This window comes from Heterodontus francisci, chromosome 3 (genome assembly GCF_036365525.1).
Source record: "Heterodontus francisci isolate sHetFra1 chromosome 3, sHetFra1.hap1, whole genome shotgun sequence".
Taxonomy (NCBI): Eukaryota; Metazoa; Chordata; class Chondrichthyes; order Heterodontiformes; family Heterodontidae; genus Heterodontus; species Heterodontus francisci.
The window spans coordinates 151,340,810-151,360,978 of record NC_090373.1 but is presented as its reverse complement, the minus strand read 5'-3'; the positions used below and the strand labels follow the sequence as shown (position 1 = coordinate 151,360,978).

Here is a 20,169-nt window from a genome sequence, read left to right as displayed (position 1 = left end):
TTAGATACAGCTGGGAGGTAGTAACAGATTAAAGAAGACCACAAAGAAAATCTACCACCTACTACCAGTGGTAGGCCGTGAAGATCATCATGGCTGCTTTGGAATACACTGTTTCATTAGGGAAACAACTGAAGCCTTGCATCGCCATGTACCACCTACATAAACTTTAGCATCGACCATCACTAACACCAACATCTAATATTTTACCAAATTGTCTTCCTGAAGGTACAGCAAATTACTGAATGCACGTGCAGACATTATCAATCCTACGATTAACGTACATAAGAAAAGCTATTCCATAGTTCCTTGACTGATATTCCTTTACCATCGCTGCTTTGGGGCACATCCTGTATTTTTTCCTCAACTTTGTTAGGATCTTCTGCTGGCTTTTTGAAATTACCATTCAACAATTTTGGAAAAAACTTGTACATTCTTCAGTAAATAATCAACCTTTACAACATTTATTTTGGTAAAGTGGTCTACCAGATACTTGAGGAGTGTTAAAGGATCATCATTACAGGTGTTTTACAACTGGCTGGTATTTTATTAGATAATAAATTTGCAACCATCAAGTTCGCAAGTTGTAATTAATGGAGAAGAAAGGGGATCAGCCCCTTTATTTTTCCAGAGATGAGGAAACTATAGCCCAATATTATTAAGCAGTGAAATAAACAGATTTTTGGCACTCATGCAATTAATGATTCATTTCAAAGGATTTACAAAGAATGTAAAGTTGATATTGTGTAAAGAGTAAATAAGTGAAAGGGACACCAGGAAGAAACATTCCCAACGTTTTGTCGCAGTACCTCTTTAATGAACTTCATGAAGCGGCTCCCAAAGCGCCAGGGTTTGTGCCTGTTACACTGCAACGAGCTGACGGTCATCTGTGGGGACTGCTGGACAGCCACCGATACAACATGAACTGCGTCATAAACTAAGGCAGCGTTTGTCTGAAATTACAAATACAAGAGCAAAATCATTTTACACAAGCTACCAGGCGGGAACATTTACATCAAAGTCCCTAATGTTGCAAGTGGTTAATGACAAAAGTTCACGCCCAAAATGCTACCCTTTTGACCTGTTCTGCATTTCTCTTCTTTGTTTATTTCCAGCATTTGTGGCTTTTATTTTTTTCTTAAAAAGCTGAGCTAGTTATGTCTCTTTGTACAAAGTAAAATGTCATTTAGCACCTGAGGGGAATCATAAATGTGTCAGACTTTTCCTTTTAATACAGCACCCTTTCGTTAAGATGTTAATGAAAAAAGTATGAAACCGAAAATCATAAAAAGTCTTTCTTGTCAGGTCTGATAATCATTTCTTTATTGATAGTCACTATGCTGTGGAGTCTGTCTCCGTCTGCCAAAATCATCTTGTTGAAAGGGGCAGTAACAGTCTTAACTCACAATGCTGCTACAGGGTTAGTGTGAGCTGTGTCCCCTTCGCCCGTGACCCTCACTGGACTTCTTGTATGGATCTGAGTATGTGTCCAGCTTTGGGATGCTGCCAGAGCTGGGAATCAGAATTGTTCTCTCCATAGGTTTAATAAAACTGTCAGCCCTACTCTTGCAGAAAGGATGATATTGTCGTATGATAGCTTGGCATTTTTATATTAAATTCCTTGATCCATTATTTTAAATGCAGGTATTAACTCATATATTTAAAACAGGATAATGCTTGTTAAAATGGCAGAAAGAGGAATCGGATATGACTGTTGAGCATTTATAGGACCAGGAGAAGGCCATTCAGCCCCTTGAACCTGTCATAGGAACAGAGGAAAATAGGAACAGGAGTAGGCCATTCAGCCCATCCAGCCTGCCCCGCCATTGAGTATGCACATGGCTGATCATCAATGCCTTTTTTCCCACACTTTTTTTTTATTCATTCAGGGATGTGGGCATCACTGGCTAGGCCAGCATTTATTGCCCATCCCTATTTGCCCTTGAGAAGGTGGTGTTGTGCTGCCTTCTTGAACCGCTGCAGTCCATTTGGGGTAGGTACACCCACAGTGCTATTAGGAAGGGAGTTCCAGGATTTTGACCCAGCGACAGTGAAGGAGAAGGAACAGCGATATAGTTCCAAGTCAGGATGGTGTGTGACTTGGAGGGGAACTTGCAGGTGGTGGTGTTCCCATGCATTTGCTGCCCTTGTCCTTCTAGTTGGTAGAGGTCGTGGGTTTGGAAGGTGCTGTCTAAGGAGCCTTAGTGCATTGCTGCAGTGCATCTTGTAGATGGTACACACTGCTGCCAGTGTGCGTCGGTGGTGGAGGGAGTGAATCTTTGTACATGGGGTGCCAATCAAGCGGGCTGCTTTGTCCTGGATGGTGTCGAGCTTCTTGAGTGTTGTTGGAGCTGCACCATCCAGGCAAGTGGAGAGTCTTCCATCACACTCCTGACTTGTGCCTTGTAGATAGTGGACAGGCTTTGGGGAGTCAGGAGGTGAGTTACTTGCCTCAGGATTCCTAGCCTCTGACCTGCTCTTGTAGCCACGGTATTTATATGGCTACTCCAGTTCAGTTTCTGGTCAATGGTAGCCCCTAGGATGTTGATAGTGGGGGATTCAGCGATGGTAATGCCGTTGAATGTCAAGGGGAGATGGTTAGATTCTCTCTTATTGGAGATGGTCATTGCCTTGCACTTGTGTGGCGCGAATGTTACTTGCCACTTATCAGCCCAAGCCTGGATGTTGTCCAAGTCTTTTCTACACGGACTGCTTCAGTATCTGAGGAGTCACGAATGGTGCTGAACATTGTGCAATCATCAGAGAACATCCCACTTCTGACCTTATGATTGAAGGAAGGTCATTGATGAAGCAACTGAAGATGGTTGGACCTAGGACACTACCCTGAGGAACTCCTGCAGTGATGTCCTGGAGTTCAGATGATTGATCTCCAACAACCACAACCATCTTCCTTAGCGTTAGGTATGACTCCAGCCAGCGGAGAGTTTTCCCCCAATTCCCATTGACCTCAGTTTTGCTAGGGCTCCTTGATGCCATACTCGGTCAAATGCTGCCTTGATGTCAAGGGTAGTCACTCTCACCTCACCTTTTGAGTTCAGCTCTTTTGTCCATGTTTGAACCAGGGCTGTAATGAGGTCAGGAGCTGAGTGGCCCTGGCGGAACCCAAACTGAGCGTCACTGAGCAGGTTACTGCTGAGCAAGTGCCGCTTGATGGCACTGTTGATGACACCTTCCATCACTTTACTGATGATTGAGAGTAGGCTGATGGGGCGGTAATTGGCCAGGTTGGAGCACAGGTCTTCAGTACTATTGCCAGAATATTGTCACGGCCCATAGCTTTTGCAGTATCCTGTGCCTTCAGTCGTTTCTTGATATCACGCGGAGTGAATCGAATTGGCTAAAGTCTGGCATCTGTGATGCTGGGGACTTCAGGAGGAGGCCGAGATGGATCATCAACTCGACACTTCTGGCTGAAGATTGTTGCAAATGCTTCAGCCTTATCTTTCGCACTGATGTGCTGGGCTCCCACATCATTGAGAATGGGGATATTTGTGGAGCCACCTCCTCCAGTTAGTTGTTTAATTGTCCACCACCATTCACGGCTGGATGTGGCAGGACTGCAGAGCTTAGATCTGATCCGTTGGTTATGGGATCGCTTAGCTCTGTCCATCGCATGCTGCTTACGCAGTTTGGCACGAAGATAGTCCTGTGTTGTAGCTTCACCAGGTTGACACCTCATTTTGACGTATGCCTGGTGCTGCTCCTGGCATGCCCTCCTGCACTCTTCATTGAACCAGGGTTGGTCTCCTGGCTTGATGGTAATGATAGACTGGGGGATATGCCGGGTCATGAGGTTGCAGATTGTGGTTGAGTACAATTCTGCTGCTGCTGATGGCCCACAGCGCCTCATGGATGCCCAGTTTTGCATTGCTAGCTCTGTTCGAAATCTATCCCATTTAGCACGGTGATAGTGCCACACAACACGATGGACGGTCTCCTCAATGTGAAGGCGGGACTTTGTCTCCACAAGGACTGTGTGGTGGTCACTCCTACCAATACAGTCATGGACAGAAGCATTTGCGGCAGGCAGATTGGTGAGGACAAGGTCAAGTATGTTTTTCCCTCATGTTAGTTCCCTCACCACCTGCCGCAGACCCAGTCTAGCAGCTATGTCCTTTAGGACTCGGCCAGCTCGGTCAGTAGTGGTGCTACCGAGCCAGTCTTGGTGATGGACATTGAAGTCCCCCACCCAGAGTACATTTTGTGCCCTTGCCACCCTGAGTGCTTCTTCCAAGTGCTGTTCAACATGGAGGGGTACTGAGTCATCAGCTGAGGGAGGGCGGTAGGTGATAATCAGTCGGAGTTTACCTTGCCCATGTTTGACCTGATGCCATGAGACTTCATGGGGTCCGGAGCTGATGTTGAGGACTCCCAGGGCAACTCCCTCCCGACTGTATACCACTGTGCCACCATCTCTGGTGGGTCTGTCCTGCCAGTGGGACAGGACATACCCGGGGATGGTGTGTCAGTGTCTGGGACATTGTCTGTAAGGTATGATTCCGTGAGTATGACTATGTCAGGCTGTTGCTTGACTAGTCTGTGGGACAGCTCTCCCAACTGTGACACAAGCCCCCAGATGTTAGTAAGGAGGACTTTGCAGGGTCGACAGGGCTGGGTTTGCTGTTGTTGTTTCCGGTGCCTAGGTCGATGCCGGGTGGTCCGTCCGATTTCATTCCTTTTTATTGACTTCGTAGCAGTTAGGTACAACTGAGTTTCTTGCTAGGCCATTTCAGAGGGCATGTAAGAGTTAACCACATTGCTGTGGGTCTGGAGTTACATGTAGGCCAGACCAGGTTAGGACAGCAGATTTTCTTCCCTAAAGGACATTAGTGAACCAGATGGGTTTTTACAACAATCGACAATGGTTTCATGGCCATCATTAGACTAGCTTTTAATTCCAGATTTTTTAATTAAGTTCAAATTCCACCTTCTGCTGTGGTGGGATTCGAACCCATGTCCCCAGAGAAATACCGTGGGTCTCTGGGTTACTAGTCCAGTGATAATACCACTACGCCACTGCCTACCACTATCCTCATATCCCCTTATGTCATTTATATTTAGAAATCTGCCAATCTCTGCTTTAAACATACTCAATGACTGAGCTTCCACAGCTCTCTGGGGTAGAGAATTCCAAAGATTCACAACCCTCTGAGTAAAGAAATTTCTCCTCATCTCTGTCCTAAATGGCTTCCCCCTTATTTTGAAACTGTGTCCCCTGGTTCTAGACTCCCCAACCATCATAGCTGCATCTACCCTGTCCATCCCTTTAGGTAGTTTGCTGGTTTCAATGAGATCGCCTCTCATTCTTCAAAGCTCTGGAGAATACAGGCCCAGTTTCCCCAATCTTTCTTCATAGGACAGTTCTGCCTTCCCAGGAACAAGTCTGGTGACTCTTTGTTGCACTCCCTCGATGGCAATAATATCCTTCCTAAGGTAAGGGGACCAAAACTGCACACAGTACTCCAAGTGTGGTCTAACCAAGGTTCTATACAATTGAAGCAAGACTTCACTATTCCCATACTCAAATCCTCTTGCGATAAAGGCTAACGTACCAGTAGCCTTCCTAACTGCTTGCTGCACCTGCATGTTAGCTTTCAGTGACTTATTGACAAGTACACCCAGGTCCCTTTGTACATCTACACTTTCTAATCTCTTACCATTTAAGAAATACTCACACATCTACGCCTCCTACCAAAGTGGTTAACCTCACATTTTTCCACATTTTATTCCGTTCTTGCCCACTCACTAAGTCTGTCCAAATCTAAATTGCATCTTCCTCACAACACACATTCCCACCTAGTTCTGTGTTATCCATGAACTTGGAAATACTACATTTGGTCTCCACATCCAAATCATTGATATATATTGGGCTGAGGCCCAAGCACTGATCCCGGCGGTACCCCACTAGTCACAGCCTACCAACAATAAATGACCCGTTTATTCCTATTCTCTGCTTTCTGCCTGTTAACCAATCCTTAATTAATGCCAGTACATTACCACCTATCCCATGTGCTTTAATTTTGCTAACCAACCTCCTGTGGGGGACTTTATCAAAAGCCTTCTGAAAATCCAAGTATACCACGTTCACCGACTCCCGTTTATCAATTCTGTTAGTAACATCCTCAAAAAACTCCAACAGGTTCGTTAAACATGATTTTCCATTCATAAATCCATGTTGACTATGCCCGATCAGATCATTGCTATCCAAGTGTCCATTTATCACATCCTTTAGAATAGAGTCTCACATTTTCCCAACGAGTGATGTAAGGCTAACAGGTCTGTAATTCCCTGTTTTCTCTCTCCCTCCCTTCTTAAATAGTGGGGTGACATTTGCGATCTTCCAATCTGCAGGAACCGCTCCAGAATCTATAGAATTTTGGAAGATAATCACCAATGCATCCATTATCTCCATAGCTACCTCTTTCAACACTCTGGAATGTAGAATATCAGGTCCTGGGTCTTTTCAACGTTCAGCCCCATTAATTTCTCCAATACAACCTTCTTACTAATACTAATTTCCTTCAATTCCTCATTCCCCCTAATCCCTTGGATCTCGAATTCTAGGAGATTTCTTGTATCTTCCTCAGTGAAGACAGACACTAGGTAATCATTTAGCTTCTCTGCCATTTCTCTATTCCCCATTATAAATTCGCCTGACTCTGCCTGTAATAGACCCACATTTGTCTTCGCCAAATGTTTCCCTTTTACATAGCTGTAGAAGCTTTTGCAGTTCATTTTTATATTATTTGCTAGGTTACATTCATATTCTATTCTCCCTTTCTTTATCAGTTTCTTGGTTCTCCTTTGCTGTATCCTAAAATCCTCCCAATCCTCAGGTTTACTACTATTTCTGGCAACTTTATAGGCCTTTTCTTTCAATCTTATACAATCCTTAACTTTCTTTGTTAGTCACGGTTGACTGTCTTTACTTTTGTGCCTTGAAGGAATGTATAGTTGCTGTAAACTATGTAATATTTCTTTAAAGACTTTCCATTGCCTATGTACTGTTACACATTTTAATGTATTTTTCCAATCCACCTCAGCCAGTTTGCCCCTCATACCTTCATAATTTCCTTTGTTCAAATTTAACACCCTGGTCTCAGATTGAACTACCTCACTTTCAAACATAATGTAAAATTCTATCATGTCCCACCATTCATTTAGATCATGACTCATCTGCATCTTAACTATATCTACCCATCTTGGTTCCATAACCCTTAATAAGCTTGCCTAACAAAAATACGTACTTACGAACATACGAATTAGGAGCAGGAGTAGGCCACTCGGTCCCTCGAGCCTGCTCCGCCATTCAATAACTGAACTGATTACTCCACATTTCCACCTACCCCCGATATCCTTCCACCCCCTTGCTTATCAAGAATCTATCTACCTCTGCCTTAAAAATATTCAAAGACTCTGCTTCCACCGCCTTTTGAGGAAGAGAATTCCAAAGACTCAAGACCCTCTGAGAGAAAAAATTTCTCCTCATCTCTGTCTTAAATGGGCGACCCCTTATTTTTAAACAGTGACCCCTAGTTCTAGATTCTCCCACAAGGGGAAACATCCTTTCCACACCCACTCTGTCAAGACCCCTCAGGACCTTATATGTTTCAATCAAGTCGCCTCTTACTCTTCTAAATTCCAGCGGATGCAAGCCTAGCCTGTCCAATCTTTCCTCATAAGACAGCCTGCCCATTCCAGGTATTAGTCTAGTAAACCTTCTCTGTACTGCCTCCAATGCATTTACATCTTTCCTTAAATAAGGCGACCAGTGCTGTACACAGTACTCCAGATGTGGTGTCACCAATGTCCTGCATAGCTGAAGCATAATTGCACATCTTCTCCCAATTCTTGTGCAGAAGTGTCTGGTCTCCACTTAACAGTTTGAAACAAGGCTCGCTGTGTGGAAAATCATCAGTACAGTCCCTGTTCCATCATTCCATGGTTCAGTGTGCTGTGATATTCCTGACAACTCAACACATGATAATTCCAGATATGGAAAATCAAACATACAGAAAGAACAAACACCCACCACAGTAGCCAATTATTTTTCAATTAACTCTAAGCTTTATCCAGAAGTCCATTCCAACTATTCATCAATCATTTGTTCTTCAGAAGAACTTCCTGTCCTAAATTTGCCTTTTACCACTTTCAGCCTGTGTCCTCTTATCCAAATTAAATATCTCCCTTCTGTCTCAGTGACCCAAATTGAAAACAGTCCTCAAAATATAGTCTTACCAGAGTACCTTAGTTTTTATTTTATCTTTTGTACTGTTTTGACTGTATAGTTCTGTTTTCTATAGCTTTTGTCGATTGCTGCTCTGCATTCATCAGACATAGTGGGCTGGATTTTATTAGTGCACTGCACTCCATGGCGGTGCACTGTGAGAGCGGTGACCTTCCGACATGGAAGTGCCTCTGCATAGTGCCTCTGATTTAAATAGAGGGGGCGGGACGGCCACCCCTGAAGACGCAGAGGGGGTGGTCGCCATGTCCCTGGCAATGGCGTCCGGTGCCACCGCGCAGGCGCCGGCGCCATTTTTAAAGGGCTTTAAGCCCTCAGCAGAAATTTTAATTATTAAAGTTACAGTAGTCCTAATTTTTTTTTAAATAAACAATTAGAATATGGGGGTCCTTCCCCAAACATCAAATGGTCTTTTAATTGGCCCCTATTGGCAAAACGTACTTTATTCCCTACCCGAACTTACCCCCCCCAACCTTCTAACATTTGCCCTTCAACCCCTTCCCACCATCCCAGCAGATAATAATAATTGTTTTCTCTGCTCCCCCACCCCTCACACGCTGAAAATTTTATTTCTCCCCCTCTCCACCAGGTTCTTGCCTTGGAACTCTGTATCGAGTTCCAATGGCACGTGAGCTGCTTTCAGCGGTGGTAAAATCAGCGTGGGACGGCCACCGCCTGCAGGTAGGTCAATTTAGAACATAGAACATAGAACAGTACAGGCCCTTCGGCCCACGATGTTGTGCCAACCCTTTAACCTACTCTAAGATCAAACTACCGACATACCCTTCATTCTACTATCATCCATGTTCCTATCCAAGAGTCGCTTAAATGTCCCTAATGTATCTGCTTCTACTACCACTGCTGGCAGTGCATTCCACACATCCACCACTCTCTGTGGAAAGAACCTACCTCTGACATCTCCCCTAAACCTTCCTCCAAGCACCTTAATATTATGCCCCCTGGTGATAGCCCTTTCCGTCCTGGGAAAAAGTCTCTGGCTATCCACTCTATCTATGCCTCTCATCATCTTGTACACCTTTATCAAGTCACCTCTCATCCTTCTTCGCTCCAATGAGAAAAACCCTAGCTCCCTCAACCTTTCTTCATAAGACATGCCCTCCAGTCCAGGCAGCATCCTGGTAAATCTCCTCTGCACCCTCTCTAAAGTTCCACATCCTTCCTATAATCAGGTGACTAGAACTGAACACAATATTCCAAGTGTGGTCTAACCAGGGCTTTATAGAGCTGCAGCATAACCTCGCGGCTCTTAAACTCAATCCCCCTGTTAATGAAAGCCAACACCCCATACGCCTTCTTAACAACCCTATCAACTTGGGTGGCAACTTTGAGCGATCTATGGACATGGACCCCAAGATCCCTCTGTTCCTCCACACTGCCAAGAATCCTGTCTTTAAGCCTGTATTCTGCATTCAAATTCGACCTTCCAAAATGAATCACTTCACACTTTTCCAGGTTGAACTCCATCTGCCAATTCTCAGCCCAGCTCTGCATCCTGTCAATGACCAGTTGCCACCTACAACAGCCCTCCACACTATCCACAACTCCAGCAACCTTTGTGTCATTGGCAAACTTACTAACCCAGCCTTCCACGTCCTCATCCAAGTCATTTATAAAAATCACAAAGAGCAGAGGTCCCAGAACAGATCCCTGCGGAACACCACTGGTCACCGAGCTCCAGGCGGAATACTTTCCATCTACTACCACCCTCTGTCTTCTATGGGCCAGCCAATTCTGTATCCAGACAGCCAAAATTCCCTGTATCCCATGCCTCCTTACTTTCTGAATGAGCCTACCATGGGGAACCTTATCAAACGCCTTGCTAAAATCCATATACACCACATCCACTGCTCTTCCTTCATCAATGTGTTTTGTCACATCCTCAAAGAAATCAATAAGGCTTGTGAGGCATGACCTGCCCCTCACAAAGCCATGCTGACTATCTCTAATCAAACTATGCTTTTCCAAATAATCATAAATCCTGTCTCTCAGAATCCTCGCCAATAATTTGCCCACCACCGATGTAAGACTGATTGGTCTGTAATTTCCAGGGTTATCCCTATTCCCTTTCTTGAACAAGGGAATAACATTTACCACCCTCCAATCATCTGGTACCACTCCAGTGGACAGTGAGGACGCAAAGATCATCGCCAAAGGCGCGGCAATCTCTTCCCTCGCTTCCCGTAATAACCTTGGGTATATCCCGTCTGGCCCCGGGGACTTATCTATCCTCATGTCTTTCAAAATTTTCAGCACATTCTCCTTCTTAACATCAACCTGTTCGAGCAGATCAGCCTGTTTCACACTGTACTCACAAACGACAAGGTCCCTCTCACTAGTGAATACTGAAGCAATTTACATCTCATTATTCTTCATTTAAATATTTAGAGGTCCCCCCCCCCCGCCGCCGGTAATATGCAGCGGGCACTACTCAACGTCAGGGGTCAAGGCGGACCTCCCCTGCTAAATTTTATGGGCCCCCCTGCCGCGACCCACGGCATCAAGGGGTTGGTAAAATTCAGCCCATCATGTCAATATGGTGGACACCATCCAATTTTGAACCAGGTACTCCAGCTTTCGGGGTTTCGATAAGTCACAGCCACTATAGTATGTACTTTCACTGCGTTTTCAGATTTTACGACAGGAAACGGCACGATATAAATGCCATTCTTATTACTTTTCCAACATGAGGAGTGCCATATGCAAATTCTTATTACTGTAAATCCAATTTAAAAAGCTGAAAATAAATACTGTGTTCATGTGGGCCTTCATTGTATTTCCATTCGTACAAATGGGCTTGCATCATGTTCACATATACACAAGTTGGCCCATTTTTTAAACAGTGCACAGTAATTTTGAAAGATACTTAAACACCTGATGATAAAATGATGGCTGGTTATGTCACAGGATGAATGTTCAACAGTGTGGCATGTATGTCTCACACTAGGAAAGCTCTTTGGAGGCAGCTGATCAGGATATTTCCTTGAGAGCACCTTACACCCACCAGAAATAAACTTTTTTTTTTCTTGACACCTCTCAGCAACACAACAGGAAGCCGTTGACAAGAATCCATTTTCTCTCTTGATATCAGATGTGTGCAACACAAGCTTCAGTCAACGAAAGTCTCCTTGGTATGCCTCAATGCCAGGCCTCAGAAGTAGGCCAATACTCACCACAGAGGAAAGAAGGCAGCATTCAATCGGAAAAGAACAGGTTTGACTGCATTGTAGAGCTAACCCTTATTCTGTGACCTTCAGGATCTACGGAACTGTAAATTTGAAATTAGGAGCATACCGTAGCATAGACGAACATGGGGGGTGGAGGTCATTGCCCTATTCAGAGACGTCATGCTGCATTATGAGCTCATAAACTGCCTGCCTCCGTGCTTGCACATTTGTCCCCAAGTTTCATTTGAACCCGACCTCCACTCTCAAGCTCCATGTCTAAGTTACTCATGATAGAATCAGATGCTGTGGAAAGGACTGGGGATCAAACCTGGGACGTTCCTGGTCTGTATGATTCAATAGCATATTCAATGTGAGCTTGCTTTTTCATTGTTTTCTTAACATGAATTCAGAAAAATTTAAACTGGAATTTCATGTACTTTAATCACAGTCAAAGAACAAAGAACAAAGAACAAAGATAATTACAGCACAGGAACAGGCCCTTCGGCCCTCCAAGCCTGCGCCGATCCAGATCCTCTCTCTAAACATGTCGCCTATTTTCTAAGGTTCTGTATCTCTTTTCTTCCTGCCCATTCATGTATCTGTCTAGATACATCTTAAAAGACTCCATCGTGCCCGCATCTACCACCTCCGCTGGCAATGCGTTCCAGGTGCCCACCACCCTCTGCGTAAAGAACTTTCCACGCATATCCCCCCTAAACTTTTCCCCTTTCACTTTGAACTCGTGTCCTCTAGTAATTGAAACCCCCACTCTGGGAAAAAGCCTCTTGCTATCCACCCTGTCTATACCTCTCATGATTTTGTACACCTCAATCAGGTCCCCCCTCAACCTCCGTCTTTCTAATGAAAATAATCCTAATCTACTCAACCTCTCTTCATAGCTAGCGCCCTCCATACCAGGCAACATCCTGGTGAACCTCCTCTGCACCCTCTCCAAAGCATCCACATCCTTTTGATAATGTGGCGACCAGAACTGTACGCAGTATTCCAAATGTGGCCGAACCAAAGTCCTATACAACTGTAACATGACCTGCCAACTCTTGTACTCAATGCCCCGTCCGATGAAGGAAAGCATGCCGTATGCCTTCTTGACCACTCTATTTACCTGCGTTGCCACCTTCAGGGAACAGTGGACCTGAACACCCAAATCTCTCTGGACATCAATTTTCCCCAGGACTTTTCCATTTACTGTATAGTTCACTCTTGAATTGGATCTTCCAAAATGCATCACCTCGCATTTGCCCTGATTGAACTCCATCTGCCATTTCTCTGCCCAACTCTCCAATCTATCTATATTCTGCTGTATTCTCTGACAGTCCCCTTCACTATCTGCTACTCCACCAATCTTAGTGTCGTCTGCAAATTTGCTAATCAGTCCACCTATACTTTCCTCCAAATCATTAATGTATATCACAAACAACAGTGGTCCCAGCACGGATCCCTGTGGAACACCACTGGTCACACATCTCCATTTTGAGAAACTCCCTTCTACTGCTACTCTCTGTCTCCTGTTGCCCAGCCAGTTCTTTATCCATCTAGCTAGTACACCTTGGACCCCAAGCGCCTTCACTTTCTCCATCAGCCTGCCATGGGGAACCTTATCAAACGCCTTACTGAAGTCCATGTATATGACATCGACAGCCCTTCCCTCATCAATCAACTTTGTCACTTCCTCAAAGAATTCTATTAAGTTGGTAAGACATGACCTTCCCTGCACAAAACCATGTTGCCTATCACTGATGAGCCCATTTTCTTCCAAATGGGAATAGATCCTATCCCTCAGTATCTTCTCCAGCAGCTTCCCTACCACTGACGTCAGGCTCACCGGTCTATAATTACCTGGATTATCCCTGCTACCCTTCTTAAACAAGGGGACAACATTAGCAATTCTCCAGTCCTCCGGGACCTCACCCGTGTTTAAGGATGCTGCAAAGATATCTGTTAAGGCCCCAGCTATTTCCTCTCTCGCTTCCCTCAGTAACCTGGGATAGATCCCATCCGGACCTGGGGACTTGTCCACCTTAATGCCCTTTAGAATACCCAACACTTCCTCCCTCCTTATGCCGACTTGACCTAGAGTAATCAAACATCTGTTCCTAACCTCAACATCCGTCATGTCCCTCTCCTCGGTGAATAGATCAGTAAGTCAGTGGAGTAGATCTTGACTTTATGCAATAGTGTAAAAATGGGAGACAAAGAGATGGCAGTTGATTTACACCTGTTTCCACTTTTATTTCCATTCAATTTCCGTGACTGATCTGCACCCAACATTCGATGGCTGTAATTTTGGATTGAACAAAGAAGAAAGAACAGTACAGCACAGGAACAGGCCATTCGGCCCTCCAAGCCTGCTCCGATCTTGATGCCTGCCTAAACTAACACCTTCTGCACTTCCGGGGCCCATATCCCTTTATTCCCTTCCTATTCATGTATTTGTCAAGATGTCTCTTAAACGTCGCTATCGTATCTGCTTCCACCACCTCCCCTGGCAGCAAGTTCCAGGCACTCACCACCCTCTGTGTAAATAACTTGCCTCGCACATCCCCTCTAAACGTTGCTCCTCGCACCTTAAACCTATGTCCCCTAGTAACTGACTCTTCCACCCCGGGAAAAAGTTTCTGACTATCCACTCTTTCCATGCCGCTCATAACTTTGTAAACCTCTGTCATGTCGCCCCTCCACCTCCGTCGTTCCAGTGAAAACAATCCGAGTTTTTCCAACCTCTCCTCATAGCTAATGCCCTCCAGACCAGGCAACATCCTGGTAAACCTCCTCTGTACCCTCTCCAAAGCCTCCACGTCCTTCTGGTAGTGTGGCGGCCAGAATTGCACGCAATATTCTAAGTGTGGCCTAACTAAGGTTCTGTACAGCTGCAACATGACTTGCCAATTTTTATACTCTATGCCCCGACCGATGAAGGCAAGCATGCCGTATGCCTTCTTGACTACCTTATCCACCTGCGTTGCCACTTTCAGTGACCTGTGGACCTGTACGCCCAGATCTCTCTGCCTGCCAATACTCCTAAGGGTTCTGCCATTTACTGTATACCTCCCACCTGCACTAGACCTTCCAAAATGCATTACTTCACATTTGTCCGGATAAAACTCCATCTGCCATTTCTCCGCCCAAGTCTCCAACCGATCTATATCCTGCTGTATCCTCTGACAATCCTCATTATTATCCGCAACTCCACCAACCTTTGTGTCGTCCGCAAACTTACTTATCAGACCAGCTACATTTTCCTCCAAATCATTTATATATACTGCAAACAGCAAAGGTCCCAGCACTGATCCCTGTGCAACACCACATCCCTCCATTCAGAAAAACACCCATCCACTGATACCCTCTGTCTTCTATCACCGAGCAAGTTCTGTATCCATCTTGCCAGCTCCCCTCTGATCCCGTGTGACTTCACCTTTTGTACCAGTCTGCCATGCGGGACCTTGTCAAAGGCTTTACTAAAGTCCATACAGATAACATCCACTGCCCTTCCTTCATCAATCATCTTCGTCACTTCCTCAAAAAACTCAATCAAATTAGTAAGACACGACCTCCCCTTCACAAAACCATGCAATCTCTTGCTAATAAGTTCATTTGTTTCCAACTGGGAGTAAATCCTGTCCCGAATAATCCTCTCTAATAGTTTCCCTACCACTGACATAAGGCTCACCGGTCTATAATTTCCTGGATTATCCTTGCCACCCATCTTAAACAAAGGAACAACATTGGCTATTCTCCAGTCCTCTGGGACCTCACCTGTAGCCAATGAGGATGCAAGGATTTCTGTCAAGGCCCCAGCAATTTCCTCCCTTGCCTCCCTCAGTATTCTAGGGTAGATCCCATCAGGCCCTGGGGATTTATCTACCTTAATGCTTTGCAAGACACCCAACACCTCCTCCTTTTTGATAATGAGACGACTGAGACTATCTGCACTCCCTTCCCTAGGCTCATCATCCACCAAGTCCTTCTCCTTGGTGAATACTGATGCAAAGTACTCATTTAGCACCTCGCCCATTTGCTCTGGCTCCACACATATATTCCCATCTCTGCCCTTGAGTGGGCCAACCCTTTCCCTGGTTACCCTCTTGCTCTTTATATACGTATAAAAAGCCTTGGGATTTTCCTTAATCCTGTTTGCCAATGACTTTTCATGACCCCTTTTAGCCCTCCTAACTCCTTGCTTAAGTTCCTTCCTACTGTCTTTATATTCCTCAAGTGCTTTGTCTGTTCCTAGCCTTCCAGCCCTTACAAATGCTTCCTTTTTCTTTTTGACTAGGCTCACAATATCCCGCGTTATCCAAGCTTCCCGAAACTTGCCAAACTTGTCTTCCTTCCTCACAGGAACATGCTGGTGCTGGATTCTAATCAGCTGACGTTTGAAAGATTCCCACATGTCAGATGTTGATTTACCCTCAAACAGCCGCCCCAAATCTAAATTCTTCAGTTCCTGCCTAATATTGTTATAATTAGCCTTCCCCCAATTTAGCACCTTCACCCGAGGACTACTCTTTTCCTTATCCACAAGTACCTTAAAACTTATGGAATTATGGTCACTGCTCCCGAAATGCTCCCCCACTGAAACTTCGACCACCTGGCCGGGCTCATTCCCCAATACCAGGTCCAGAGTGGCCCCATCCCTAGTTGGACTATCTACATACTGTTTCAAGAAGCCCTCCTGGATGCTCCTCACAAATTCTGCCCCATCCAAGCCCCTAGCACTAAGTGAGTCCCAGTCAATATAGGGGAAGTTAAAATCACCCACCACTACAACCCTGTTACCTTTACATCTTTCCAAAATCTGTCTACATATCTGCTCCTCTACCTCCCGCTGGCTGTTGGGAGGTCTGTAGTAAACCCCCAACATCGTGACTGCGCCCTTCCTATTCCTGAGCTCCACCCATATTGCCTCGCTGCATGACCCCTTTGAGGTGTCCTCCCGCAGTACAGCTGTGATATTCTCCTTAACCAGTAATGCAACACCCCCACCCCTTTTACATCCCCCTCTATCCCGCCTGAAGCTTCTAAAGCCTGGAACGTTTAGCTGCCAATCCTGCCCTTCCCTCAACCAAGTCTCTGTAATAGCAACAACATCATATTTCCAAGTAGTAATCCAAGCTCTAAGTTCATCTGCCTTACCTGTTATACTTCTCGCATTGAAACAAATGCACTTCAGACCATCAGTCCCGCTGTGCTCAGCAACATCCCCCTGCCTGCTCTTCCTCTTAGTCCTACTGGCCTTATTTACTATGTCCTCCTCATTTATTTCACTAGCTGTCCTACTGCTTTGGTTCCCACCCCCCTGCCACACTAGTTTAAATCCTCCCGAGTGACACTAGCAAACCTTGCAGCCAGGATATTAGTGCCCCTCCAGTTTAGATGTAACCCGTCCTTCTTGTACAGTTCCCATCTGTCCCTGAAGAGAGCCCAATGGTCCAGATATCTGAAACCCTCCCTTCTACACCAGCTGCTCAGCCACGTGTTTAGCTTCACTATCTTCCTATTTCTAGCCTCACTGGCATGTAGCACAGGGAGTAATCCAGAGATTACAACCCTTGAGCTCCTGCTTTTTAACTTACTACCTAACTCCCTAAACTCCCCCTGCAGGACCTCATCACTCTTTTTGCCTATGTAATTGGTACAGATGTGTACCACAACCTCTGGCTGTTCACTCTGCCCCTTCAGAATGCCCCCTGTCTGTTCAGAGACATCCTTGACCCTGGCACCAGGGAGGCAACATACCATCCTGGAATCTCTTTCACGTCCACAGAAGCGCTATCTGTGCCCCTGACTATAGAGTCCCCTATAACTATTGCTCTTCTGCGCTTTGTCCCTCCCTGCTGAACAACAGTGCCAGCCGTGGTGCCATTGCTCTGGCTGCTGCTGTTTTCCCCTGATAGGCCATCCCCCCCAGCAGTATCCAAAACGGTATACTTGTTAAAGAGGGGGATAGCCACAGGGGATTCCTACACTGACTGCCTGCCCCTTCTAGCGGTCACCCATCTATCTGCCTGCGCCTTGGGTGTAACCACTTCTCTAAAACTCCTGTCGATGACGCTTTCCGCCACCTGCATGCTCCTAAGTGCATCCAGTTGCCGCTCCAACCGATCCATGCGGTCTGTGAGGAGCTGCAACTGGGTACACTTGCTGCAGATGTAGTCGCCCGGAACGCTGGAAGCGTCACGGACTTCCCACATCTCACAAGTGAAGCACTTCACCCCTCTAACTGTCATTTCTAGCACTAATTAGTTAATTAATATAAAATAAATAAATACTTATTAAGTCCTTACTAAATTGTTATAACTATATAGTCCCTTGTGCTAGATTCCTACTATAAATATTCAATGCTATCTAAATACAGTAATCTCCTCCCTCTGGTTTAGTTACTCTACTTATTATTTAGTTAATTAGGGTTTTAATCAATTTTTATCAGTTTTATTTTCGAATTCGGTACAGATTCCCGACCAGCCAATCAGGTCACAGCTTTCCTGTGACGTCACTTTTTCAGTTTTTTTTTCCCCACCCGAGGTAACTTAACGGTCTGGAACTCCGCCCTCCGAGTCTTCTCCCTGGATGTAGGCCGCGAATCCCCGAGGTAAGTTTTTTATACTTACCGGTCTGGAACTCCGCCCTCCAAGTATGTAGGCCGCGAATCCCCGAGGTAAGTTTTTTATACTTACCGGTCTGGAATTCTGTCCTCTGAGGCTTCTCCGAGAATGTAGGCCGCGAATCCCCGAGGTAAGTTTTTTATACTTACCGATCTGGAACTCTGCCCTCCGAGTCTTCTCCGAGATTGGTTAACTATTCACCTGAAGCAGGCATTGGGCTAATTGCTTAGGCCAATTTGAGAATTTGCTCCAAGAAAGCTCTGCCCATTTATACCGGTTCTTTCAAGAAACCATTGGAAGTGGCTGATAAAACTATGAAACTATTTTGTGTGGAGCCACAAGGATCAGAAGAGCACCTTCTGGCTCCAATAGTAGAACTGTGGCCACTGCCAACCTGGCCCCATCTCCGTCTCAAAACCTGCCTAAGGGCCACTGCCAACCTGGGCCCATCTCCGTCTCAAAGCCCGCCTAAGGGCCACTGCGAGCCTGGGCCCATCTCCATCTCAAAACCTGCCTAATGGCTACTGCCAGTCTGAGCTCACCTTCATCTCGAAACCTGCCTAAGGGCCTCTGCACAGTTGCAATGGTTGCATTGCTGCAGGTGGAACCCATTGGGTTGCTTCCCACTGACTACCCAGTGCCCGTGGGTTGCCTGAAGATGAGGTAGGTGCCAAATTTGACATGGACCACTTGTTGGTTCATCTGGTTCACAGAGCAAGAGCTCCTTTGACTTTCCACCACGTTGACTGCAAGTTGAATTTCTCAGTTATTAGTCTTTAAATTTGATCACACTCATAAAATCTGAACATTTCCAGCATTTTGTAGCTTAGCACTTATAGAAAGAAGAAAGAACTTGCATTTATATAGCACCTTTCACAACCTCAGGGTGCCCCGAAACACTTTAAGTCAATGAAGCACTTACAAACAATAGTCACTCTGATGCAGGCATCTGTAGCAGCCAATTTGCACACAGCAAACTCCCATAAACAGCAATGTGATAATGACCAGATAAGCCGTTTTAGTGATGTTGATTGAGGGATAAAAATTGGCCACGACACTGAGAGGACTCACCATCTTCTTCAAAATGTGCCAGGGAATCTTTCATGTCAACCTAAGCGCAGACAGGACTTCAGTATAATATCTTACCCAAAAGATGGCACCTCCGACAGTGCAGCACTCCGTTAGGACTACACTGAAGTGCTAGTCTAGATTCTATGCTTATTCAAAATTGAAATCAATTTTCCTAAGAGTGGAGCAACTGGAAATTACAGTGGATCCTGCCTATGCCTGGTGTCTACCCCTTCCTCAGTTTTACAGCCACTGCCAATGCAGAGGGAGGTGGGTTCTTGTTTTGCCCATCCTCCCTCCATCCCAACGTCAACATTAGGGACAGGTGTGAGGTTTCCCAGTGTCCTTCAGAAATCCCGCCAGATCGATGATCAATGTAGTTAGCAGTAGGTACACGTGCAGGTTGCATGCATACTGGGTCACAATGGGCTGAATTTTGTTATCCCGCTGCCGTCAGCCGTCTCTGCGCAGGCGCTGGTGCCATTTTTAAAAGGCCACTAGCCCTGCTCAGAGACTGCAGAGTTGAACCCTGTAACCTCCCCACTACACCGAAAATAAATGTTGGCCCCATTTCCCGCCCCCACCACCATCACACCCCAAATACACTGAAATTGAAGAGTTGACCCCTTCCCTCCACTACAAATACAGAGTTGACCCCCTACTCTGCACCCAACCTCCCACCCACACCACCCACGACACTAAAAATCCTGAGATCCCCCCTTCCCCACATCGGTGGCACCAGCTTTCCCCGGATGGGAAAGTGAAGGCGCATGAGTGCTGGCATCACATGGAGGCACGGATCCAATGGTAATATTGCAGGTAATTCAAATTAAATGTATCCATAGAGTTTATTTAAATATTTAAAGTTGGGTCCTGTCGCCGAGTGGGGGGGGGGGGGGGTGGAGGTGGAGGTGGTGGAAGGAGGGGCCGCCACGGAGCCTCACCGCCACTGGGAAGATCGGGCCCGGCATTCGCGGCGTTGGGCTCCGTGGCGGGCTGCTGCCGCTCCAGTCTTCCGGCCCGCCCGACA

The 20,169-nt window shown here is 45.8% G+C and overlaps 1 protein-coding gene across 2 annotated transcripts in view; it reads right to left on the bottom strand.

Moving 5' to 3' along the window:
- LOC137353107 (glutamate receptor ionotropic, kainate 2) overlaps nt 1-20,169 on the bottom strand; it is a 575,020-nt gene that overhangs the window by 235,529 nt on the left and 319,322 nt on the right. For both annotated transcript variants that reach the window (XM_068019103.1, XM_068019112.1), the window contains exon 7: nt 807-950. In XM_068019103.1, coding sequence (XP_067875204.1) covers nt 807-950 — 144 coding nt within the window. The remainder of the gene's footprint in view (nt 1-806; nt 951-20,169) is intronic.